This window comes from Cebus imitator, unplaced genomic scaffold, assembly GCF_001604975.1.
Source record: "Cebus imitator isolate Cc_AM_T3 unplaced genomic scaffold, Cebus_imitator-1.0 Scaffold231, whole genome shotgun sequence".
Classification (NCBI taxonomy): Eukaryota; Metazoa; Chordata; class Mammalia; order Primates; family Cebidae; genus Cebus; species Cebus imitator.
In genome coordinates, this window is record NW_016107546.1 from 3,619,879 (window position 1) to 3,631,085 (window position 11,207).

The 11,207-nt window shown below is 43.4% G+C and overlaps 1 protein-coding gene across 3 annotated transcripts in view; it reads right to left on the minus strand.

Moving 5' to 3' along the window:
• BPHL (biphenyl hydrolase like) overlaps positions 1–11,207 on the minus strand; it is a 37,275-nt gene that overhangs the window by 17,199 nt on the left and 8,869 nt on the right. For all 3 annotated transcript variants that reach the window (XR_001816145.2, XM_017497468.2, XM_017497469.2), the window contains exons 3-4: positions 7,145–7,311; positions 5,406–5,558 (exon numbers count right to left, since the gene is read on the minus strand). Coding sequence is in view for 2 of the 3 variants with exons in the window: in XM_017497468.2 (XP_017352957.2) it covers positions 5,406–5,558; positions 7,145–7,311 (320 nt within the window). In the remaining variant the exon portion in view is untranslated. The remainder of the gene's footprint in view (positions 1–5,405; positions 5,559–7,144; positions 7,312–11,207) is intronic.

The following is an 11,207-nucleotide window of genomic DNA, read 5'->3' on the forward strand; positions in this document are numbered from 1 at the left end:
AAAAAAAAAAAAAAAAAAAAAAAAAAAAAAAAAAAAAAAAAAAAAAAAAAAAAAAAAAAAAATGCTAAGTACCAATTTCAAAGTATATTGTAGATGATTCCCTAGCAGGGAAGATAGCTAAAAACAACCATTAACATGAATCAACAAATGCATTTCCTTAGCCCAATCGTTTCCATACTTCAATACACTGTGATAAGTAAAGATTCTCATGCTTTCGAGCACATTACATATTGCTTACTGAGAGCTACATGATTCACATGGAAGAAACCTAACACTAATGGCATGAACTCACATGAACAACAACCTCTACAGGGACCCAGACAGCGTCAGGTGCCTGGCAGGCACTCACTGTGTGCTTAGTGAATTGAAATCACCAAATGGAGGAAAAACTGCTATTTATAATCACAACTGCCTTCTGAGCAGGGAGGACTCCATTACAGGACAGCACCTGGTACCTGCCTTTGCTTCTGCTGATTGGCTTAAATGTCGGCCCCAAGTGAGTCGAAGATAAAGGCTGAAGAGGATGAACTGCTCTGCACAACAGTGAAAAGACTTAAGTGAGGTATGTGGAGATAGCCTGAAAGTGAAGAGGTGGGGAGGAGAAGAAGTTTGGGGGCGGGGGGTAAGGGAGAGAGAAGCAAGCAGGACAGTGTGAAGATGGCTAGTAAAAAGACCCTGCAGATGCTTCTACTTCTGGCTGTATGACAGACCATACCCTCTGAAAATCTTCTTGCAGGGGAAGAATTAGATCTTTCACAAAACAGAATTCTGCAGTATTGCTGAAGTTGCAGTGGTTAATGAAAACCAGGGTGTGAGTGTATCTGCACATGAGAAAGAGAACCCTGAAAATACATCAAAGGGAGTAAGTCAGCTCCAAAGGCAGGCCTGCTCTGGGTGGAGACAGTGTCTCGGGCAGGCCGGGGGCCCAACCTGAGACTCCTGAATCAAGCTGAGCTAAAAATGGCCCCAACCTGGTATGATCCTCTGGTTCCCAAGAGCAGCAAATGCAAATCCTCTCTGAAGGAGAGCGCTCTAGATTTATGCTCACTGTTTTGTTTGTTTTCGGATTAAGAGTAAGCAAATATTAGCTCCTAACCAAAGGTCACAAAACCAACAGGATTTTTATAAAGTTAATGAAAAAACCGGAAAACTGGAAGAGAACTCTTAAATTATGCAGAACACCATGCAGAGAGACAAGAACACAAAGGAGAGATAAGGAAGCTCAAAAGACAGGTCCACTCATCTCAGAAGATGAGAATATGGAGAATGAAAGATGCCTATTTGAAGAAATAATGGGTGGGAGTGTTTTTCAGAATGAATCAAAGAATCCACAAACAAAACTGCAATGTATTCCTGGTAGGATAAAGAAAATGAAATCTGCACTTGGACAGAATATATTAAAACAGCAATATATCAAAGGTAAGAAATCTGAAAAACAGCCAGAGAGTTGACACATTACTCCGAAGCAGGAACCATGTAGGTGGACAGGAAGCTTCTCAACAGCAGTGATGGAAGGCAGAGACGGCAGAATGGGAGAGATGATAATTTTCCGCTTACATTTCCACACTCAGCTACACAGACTTTCAAAAAAGGTGGGTGAAAGAAAGGCACTTTTTGGTAAAAACTGAGTTGACCATTAACAGGCTGCCCTTAAAGAACTTCTAAAAATAACTTCAGGAAGAAGAGAAGAGAAATGTTTTTAGAAGGAACATCTGAGAAGAAAGAACAGGTGAGTAAACAAATGGGCAAACATGTTGGTGGATCTAACATCAAACGAAACCAGCCAAGCCAATGAGAAAACAAAACATTGTGAGGCCGGGCGTGGTGGTTCACACAGGTAATCCCAACACTCTAGGAGGCTGAGGTGGGTGGACCACTTGAGTCCAGGAGTTTGAGACCAGCCTGGGCGATGTGGTAGAACCTCATCTCTACAAAAAAATACAAAAATTGGCCTGGCGTGGTTGCTCACGCCTGTAATCCTAGCACTTTGGGAGGCCAAGGCGGGTGGATCACCTGAGGTCAGGAGTTCGAGATCAGCCTGACCAACATGGAAAAACTCAGTCTCTACTAAAAATACAAAACTAGGCGGGCACAGTGGCGCATGCCTGTAATTCCAGCTACTCAGGAGGCTGAGGCAGGAGAATCGCTTGAACCTGAGAGGTGGAGGTTGCAGTGAGCCGAGATCACACCATTGCACTCCATCCTGGACAACAAGAGCGAGACTCTGTCTCAAAAAAAACAAACAAACAAAAATTAGCCAGGCGTGGTGGCACGCGCCTGTAGTGCCAGCTACTTGTGAGGCTGAGGCAGACGGATAGTTTGATGTTGAGCAGGTTGCAGTGAGCTGGGATGGTGCCACTGCACTCCAGCCAGGGCAATGGCGTGAGACTCTGTCTCAAAAAAAAAAAGAAAGAAAGAAAGAAAAAGAGGAAAAGGAAAGAAAAATAAAACATTGTGGCATTTCCTTACATTAAGTAGTTCTGTCCATAAAGAAAAAGGCAAGGCACCCACTGTGAAAAAGTGTTTGCAACACAGCTGCCCTAAAAGGGGTTATCAATCAGAGTATTTTTTTAAAAACTACACATCAGTAACACTCTGATAACATTGAAACCATCCTGGTGCTGAGTTTGGTGGAGAGTTGGGGAGGGGGATTTGTTGTTACACTTCATATTGTATACCTAGACATACTGTATTTTATGTATCAATTATTATACAATAAAAAACTTTTAGCCAATAAAAATACATGGATAGAATACAGAAGAAAATCAAAAGGTGAATAAACACAGATTTTCAACTTTATTAGTAATAGGAAATGCAAGTAAGACCCCAATAAGATAACATCTTACACCCATTTGACTGGTTAGTGAATTAAAAAGTTTGAGAATTGGGGTCAGGCACGGTGGCTCATGCCTGTATTCCCAGCACTTTGGAAGGCCAAGATGGGCGGATTGCCTGAGGTCAGGAGTTCAAGACCAGCCTGGCCAACATGGTGAAACCCCGTCTCTACTAAAAACACAAAAAATTAGCTGGGCGTAATGGTGGGAGCCTATAATCCCAGCTACTTGGGAAGCTGAGGCAGAGAATCGCTTGAATCCTGGAGGCAGAGGTTGCAGTGAGCCGAGACTGCGCCACTGCACTCCAGCCTGGGCAATAGAGTGAGACTCTGTCTTAGAAAAAAAAAAAAAAAGTCTGAGAATTTCAAGCTTTTGATGAAGAGGTAAAAGTTAAGGAATCTCATCTGTTGCTGCTGGAAGTGTAAATTTATTTTGCTGGAAAATGATTTGTCACTTGTAATGTGGTATATCTGCCCACAACACTTAGCCGTGTCACTGATGGACTCAGACCTTAGCAAGATACTGTCACTCCTATACCCCAGGAGACAGGTACAAGAACCAGCTGTCCATCTGTAGCCAAGTGGCTTGTGTGCTCACACAGCAATGGAGAGGTGGTGGGTGGCAGTAAGGGCTTCCTACAGGATGAAGTGCTTGGGCTATTCTGGGAGAAGAGAAGTCAGCAAGCAAGTGAGGGAGCGCGAAGGGCCCTGGCAAGGAGGCACGAGCCCGCCACCTGCTGCAGGAGTCCAGGTGGTCTTGGATGGCTAGACACTGGTGGCTGGGAGGCGAAAGTGGGAGGAGGGGACCTGGAGAGGCAGAGGCTGGGGGCACTCACTCCATGAGCAAAGCAGAGGAGCCCGAACTTCATCAGGAAAACTGTGGGGCACCCTGAAAGGCTTAAAGTAAGATGCCATGAGATTCACAGCTTGCTGAATTGCTATTAGAGCAGCATGGAAGGCCTACTGATACAAGGTAAGGACCTGGAAGGGTTGGAGAGGCAAGGAATCAGCCCAGGTGGGACCAACGAGGCTGGCGGGAGTTTGGTGGGAGGGAGAGAAGGGGAGGGCGAGATGGGTCCACCCAGAGCCTGGCAGAGAAGCGGAGTGGGCTGCAGGGTGCAGTGTGGGGGAATGTGGTCTGGAAGGATTCCTCATTTCTGTGAGCCCCAGTTTTTCATCTGAGAAGCAGGCTGAGTATCAGAGACCTTATGGTGTATTATGTCATTAAAGATTTTAGCTCATGGCAGGCACTCAATAAATAGTAATGGAAATATTATTTTGTGGGAGAAATCATATAATTCTAATGAGTAGTATTTGTAAAGACAAGAAATTTAGCAGAAGGGGCAGGCCTACAGGGAAGATCATGAATTCAGTATTAGACAGACTGAATTTAAAGCATCTGGTGAGACAACCAGATAAGAAAATTGAATAAAAAGCTGAATAATGCAACACAGCGAGAACTTGTCTTTTTCTTTTCTTTTCTTTATTGGGACAGGGTCTCGCCTCTGTCACGCAGGCTACAGTGCAGTGGTACAATCACAGATCACTGTAGCTTCAACCTCCCTGGCTCAGGTGATCATCCTACCTCAGCTTCCCAAGTGGCTAGGACTATAGGCACATGCCACCATGCTTGGCTAGTTTTTGTATTTTTTGTAGACACGGGATCTTGTTACGCTGCCCAGGCTGGTCTTGAATCCTGGGCTCAAGTGATGCTCCTGCCTTGGCCTCCCAAAGTGCTGGGATTACAGGTTTAAGCCACCATGCCCAGTGAGAACTTGCCTCTTAAAACAAACAAACAAAAAAAACAAAAAGCAGTCAAATATGTGGGGTTTGTGAGTTTAGTGCAGTGAGGAGCTGAGTGAAGCTACTCAGGTGTGAGGGCAAGAGAGGAGCAGAGCACCAAGGGTGATGCCTGGAGGACCCCAACACTGTGGCCCACATACGGGAGCAGACACGTGTCAGCCAGGAAACAGCCTGAGAGAGGACGCGAAGTTGGGAGAACACGGTGGCGAGAACTTCCAGACAAAGAAAGCTTCAAGAAGAGGGGTGTGATCAATGCTGCATGTTCTCAAACACTGTAGCATGAGCAAGGAGCCAGGAGGAGGAATGTTGGGGGTGCAAGGGGAGGCTTGGTTACAGGAAGGCACTGTCTCCAGCGGACTGGCGGGCCGGAGCCATCTTAACACAAGTCAGGAGAGAATGGGGGATGAGAAAGAAAGAGCAGCCAGGAGGGGAAGTAGAAAGATGTCAGAAAGCAGAGTGCCGTGCTACCGAAAGAGTTCACACCACCCTCTTCTTCCTTGAAGTTCATTATCAATAGCAGTAAATGGAAATATTGATTTTACTCAGCCTTTTCCTAAGCCATGGAAGTTTCACTCCTGGAAATAGAAAGCTTTAAAAGTCAGACTGGTTAAATTGCATTACTTTTCTGATAACTCTTATTCTTCCTTCCTGAGAGCTGAGAACTAGAAGCAGATGAGATACGACTTGTCAACATATCTCACAGTAAGAGATGAGACACAGAGAGGGGAAGGAGCTGTTGTCCCAGCATCTCCCGTTTGCAGAACCTACCCTCGTAAATCATGCTGTCTTCATCAGTGACGTAGGCGTTGGCGCCCCAGATCACCATCTTGTGGATGTAAGATGGATATTTTGCAGCAGCAATGAGTGCGGTTATGCCCCCATCACTCCACCCCAGCAGAGAAACCTTCTTAAACTTCAACGCCTGTGATCACACGACAAAATGCACAGCACAGGTTACTGCTCCTCTCTGTTAAAAGAAATTGAGTCATTAATGATCAGAATCAATACAGGTGCAGGCCTGGAGTATCAATTAGTCAGGAAAGAAAAATCCCAGAGTCCATCTTTTTTTTTTTTGAGACGGAGTTTCACTCTCGTTGCCCGGGCTGGAGTGCAATGGCGCGATCTCGGCTCACCGCAACCTCCGCCTCCTGGGTTCGAGCAATTCTCCTGCCTCAGCCTCCTGAGTAGCTGGGATTACAGGCATGTGCCACCACGCCCAGCTGATTTTTTTTGTATTTTTAGTAGAGACGGGGTTTCACCATGTTGACCGGGATGGTCTCGATCTCTTGACCTCGTGATCCACCCGCCTCGGCCTCCCAAAGTGCTGGGATTACAGGCGTGAGCCACCGCACCCGGCCAGAGTCCATCATTTGATGATGTTTTCTCTTAATTAGTTCTAGTGGAAATTGTCACAAAAGCCTGAGTATATGGTATGGGTTTGAATTATGAAGGAACTACATCTTCTGGTTGGGTAAAAATCTCAAGGAACTAGAATCAGTGGAGACCAACTACTTACATATGACAAATACAGTGTGTGTGTGTGCATGTGTGCGTGTGCATATGCATGCCTGAGCAAGGACTTGAGAACAGTTCCACAGATCAGAGAGGGAACCCTGAACTCTGCTGGATGAAGTGAAGCAGGGCATCTGGTAAAGCAACTGTAAGAAGAACTGGCAAGAGCCAGGCTGTCAGAGAACAGCACCATGGGGAGGTTATGTGAGTCCACGGGTTAATCAGCCAAGGTCTGGACATGTGTCTGGCAGGGAAAATGGACAAAGATTACATCTTAGAGAGGCTGCCAAGAAGGAAGAATAGAATGATTGGAAAATTAAAGGTAAAGAATTAATATCGGTCTAAGATATTTGCTGCTGGGAACATAAAATGGTGTAACTACTGTGGTACTATCCTGTAAAATGAACATCTGGAATGTCTATCACCTAGCAAAATTGTCTCCTAAATTTGTATGAAACTCTCCCATATGTGCATCAGGAGCTCAGTGCAGGATGTCCACAATAATACTGTTTAGAGTGGAAAAAAAATAAAAATGAAAATGGCCATGAAATAGAATCTTCACTGCCTGCTATTTATGACGGCAGAAAAAGGCAACTTAAAAATTGTCTACTGTTAGAAAATTGGTGAAATAAGATACAGTACATCCATACAACAGAATAGTGCCTATCATACAACTGATACAAATGCGTATTTATTGACATGAAAGTATTTCCTTGAAAAAGTATTCAATAACAGTAGTAAGTTGGAAAAACGTCAGGTATCGTAGGATGCCATCAGTATGAAACTGCATTTTTGAGGTAGGAAGACTGGCCAGAAAGCACAGCCTCCAAGACTTCATTGTCTCTAGACAGCTGGACTGCGGGCTATTTCCATTTTCTTCTTTATACCTACTTGAACTCTTTGAGTCTTCCATATAATCACATGGTATTATTTTGTAGAAAGAAATAACAAAAATTAAACAAGGGCCCTCCCCTGGCCCTTCCCTAAGAGACCCACCTTCATCAAATCAACAGCATCTTTTGCATCCCTTTCAAAAAAGTCTACTGGGAAATCGCGATCTGGAGGCTTGGAACGTCCATAGCCTCGAGGATCCCAGGCGACCACTGTAAAGAGCTTCTTATTGAGGTTCTTGAGCTGAGGTCCAAAATCAGTCTCTCCACTTCCTAAAAACAGTCACTTGGTTACCCTCAGGTGAACGCTTTCACCTATCAAACACATTACAGTGAAAACAGAAGCAATAACAATCTTAAAGCAAAGTAGCTAGTTTCTACTCAAAAGCGGTAAGAATGTCATCAGGAAAGCAGCCTTGCAATGACGTAATCCATCTACTCAAAGGAAGGCCGGCTTCCTTTCCTGGTGGAGTTCAGGCCTGCCTCCGACCTCCCCCTGGTGGCTATTTTGAGAAGGACAGAGGCCCTGAGTCTTCCTTTGGTTCTGTATTATTTCAGCACTTTTGAAACTTCTTTGGCTTAATCCTCCTTTTCTAAAGAAAATAATTAATGAAACTGTATAGAAATTAATTGGCTGGGTGCGGTGGCTCACGCCTGTAATCCCAGCACTTTGGGAGGCTGAGGTGGGCGGATCACGAGGTCAAAAGGTCAAGACCATCCTGGCCAACATGGTGAAACTCCGTCTCTACTAAAAATGCAAAAATTATCTGGGCATGGTGGCACACGCCTGTAACCCCAGCTACTCGGGAGGCTGATGCAGGAGAATCGCTTGAACCCGGGAGGTGGAGTTTGTAGTGAGCTGAGACTGTGCCACTGTACTCCAGCCTGGTGACAGAGCAAGACTCCATCTCCAAAAAAAAAAAAAAAAATTAATTTACCGATATAATATGCTTCTGGGTTATCTTTTCTTCTTAAAACAATGACTTACACATGAGCAGGATCTCTATAATATCTGCAAACAAATTTATGAGATTTGGTCCAAGTTATTCAAAATAGAATTCTAAAATTCCAGATTAAATTTTTTATTTTATGTTTTTTACTAAGCTAAGGTGAATAGCCTTAAGATTTTATTTTGTAGTTATAATTAAAAACCAGAAAAACTAAACAAAACTGAAATGCAGAAGGGGCAAGGAGGAAAGAAACCAAATCAGTTTGTTTTATCAGAACAGTATGAAAGAGCCTACGCTAACAAGCTGAACTCTATGAGTGGGTCTGCAGGGAGCTTGACCACTAGTCCACAGTGCACCATGTGGTCACTGTCGGTGTGGTGTGTTCACTCCCACTGTGCACAGCGCAGACGGCCATTCTCACAGAGCCCAGTCCAGGGGCAAGTCAGCATTTTATCGAAGTCTGCTGATTTCTGAGGACTTCTATCTGAGGCCACAAATGACTGACAAATAATATAGTTTTGCCTGACAAACTATATTAGAAAATGTCTTTCAAGGTCGTGCAGGATCATTTAACATTGTCAAGGCCTGTCATTCTTCCTGGCAAGATATGTCTTTCTCAAGATAAAGCAAATCATTCAGAAAATTCAAGCCAAAACCAAATGAATGGATCTCCAGCCAACATCTGCTGCTGTGACCCATGAGGCTTCTCTTCTGCCTCTGACCTGGAGGGGTTCCCTTGAGGGAAATACCCTGAAGGAGGGGCAGGAGGTGAGAAGATTGGAAAAAGAACAGTCTAAACCACCAATTTCAGAAACAAAAAGGCATTTGCTCCCTGGCCCACATGTATATATTTGAAGACCAATGCCAAGGACATAAAACTTTAAAAAATGTTTCAGGAATGTATGAACATAGTTATCAGCATGTAACACCTGCGAGACCTGTGGGGAGGGGAACTGGGTACTGAGGATGGGACGGGAAAGAGTATCTCCTCTAGTCCATTATTTTTTATGTTGGAATCACCCTAATATTTTACATAAACAAAAAGTAAATTGGGGACAGGTGCAGTGGCTCATGCCCGTAATCCCAGCACTTTGGGAAGCCAAGGCAGGCAGATCACCTGAGGTCAGGAGTTCAAGACCAGCCTGGGCAACATGGTGAAACCTTGTCTCTACTAAAAACACAAAATCAGCTGGGCCTGGTGGTGCACACCTGTAATCCCAGCTACTTGGGAGGCTGAGGCAGAAGAATCGCTTGAACCTGGGAGGTGGAGGTTGCAGTGAGCCGAGATTGTGCCACTACACACCAGCCTGGGCAACGGAGTGAGACTCCCTCTCAAAAAAAAAAAAAAAAAAAAAAAAAAAAAAAAAAAAAAAAAAACCCAAAAAAAAAAAAAAAAAAAAAAAAAAAAATGCAATTGTTAAGTTTTTTATACCTGGACAATGACTTCAATACCAAAATAATGAAAAGCTAAGATGGGAAATGTTTTCACAGATAACTTTAGCTCCACATCAGCCATGAGAGTCAATGTCCTCATTCATCAGCTTAAGGAAAACAAAGGTACTAAACACCATTTAGACAACGTGCCTCACTAGCGACAACGGTGCCACGCCCAGCTGAGGCTCAGTCAAGCAGAGCCTTTTTAGCACTTCACTTTTAGAAAGAAGCAAATCACAAACAAGTAGGTGCAGTCAGCCTTCCTACCTGTGGGTTCTACATCTGTGGATTCAACCAAACTCAGGACAAAAATATTTGGGGAAAAAATAGATGGTTGGGTCTGTACTGAACACATACAGACTTTTTTCCTTGTGATTATTCCCTAAACAATACAAGATAACAATTATTTACATAGTGTCTACATTGCAGTAGATATGGTAAGTAATCTAGACATAGAGTATAACGGAGGACATGCATAGCTTACATGCAAATACTGTGCTATTTTATATAAGGGGCTTGAGGATCCTCAGATTTTGGGATCTGAGGGCTTCCTGGAACCAATCCTCCATGAATACTGAGTCTAAATATTAGGATTATTTAACTAAATCAAAAATAAAGCAACAATACTAACACCCTTAAAATCAGATTTGGAATGTCCTAGAATCACTGGAAATTTTTCCCTTGAACTTTCTACATCTGAACTACAGTACAGTTCTGGGATTGAGATCCACTAGGCTTTATTATGTCCCATACATTGTGGGAGGGTAATATGCCAATCTAACTCTGATTTCTACAAAGATTTAAACTAAGTTTCTTTCTTTCTTTCCTTTTTTTTTTTAAAGACGGGGTTTCACCATGTTGGTCAGGCTGGTCTTGAACTCCTGACCTCAGGTGATCTGCCCGCCTTGGCCTCCAAAGTGCTTGGATTACAGGTGTGAGCCATCATGCCCGGCCTCTTTTTAATTTTTTTATAAAAAATTTTTTTGTTTTTTATTTTTTAAGAGATGGGGTCTTGCTATGTTGCCCAGGCTGGAGTGCACTGGCTGTTCACAGGCGTGATCCCACTACTAATCAGCACGGAGTTCGGACCTGCTCCGTTTCCGACCTGGGCCAGTTCGCCCCTCCTTAGGCAACCTGGTGGTCCCCTGCTCCCAGGAGGTCACCATATTGATGCCGAACTCAGTACAGACGCCTGATCGGCATAGCACACTACAGCCCAGAACTCCTAGGCTCAAGTGATCCTCCAGCCTCAGCCTCTCTAGTAGCTGGGACTACAGGCACGTGCCACGGGCCAGGCTAAACTTTCTTATCTCTTATTTTAACTGAATATATTATCAACCACAACAAATGATCAGTTCACCCTAGTTTTGGCACTGAAATTCCCACATCCTGGAAAATCTCCCAATGCCAGGCAAACTAGGATGACCGATTGCCCACTCACCATCTTCCTTTATGTACGCCCTCTTTCCACACCCCTTTCCTTGATCCCTGTCACCCTCCCAAATTATGGGCAACTGTGATTTCATAGTGTACTTGCATGGGAAAAACTGGGTGCTTTACTAAAGGAATAAAAAATCCAATTCTGAATGGTAATAGAAAGTTAGTACTTTTCTAAGTCACTTAAGTTTGATTGTAGCAAATATTAAAACATTTCATAGAAGTACTAAAATTAATAATCAATATTTGTCATCTAGTATTGTGAATGCAACATAGATTTTTTTTTTTTTTTTTTTTTTTTTTTTTTTTTTTTTTTTTTTTTTTTTTTTTTTTTTTTTTTTTTTTTTT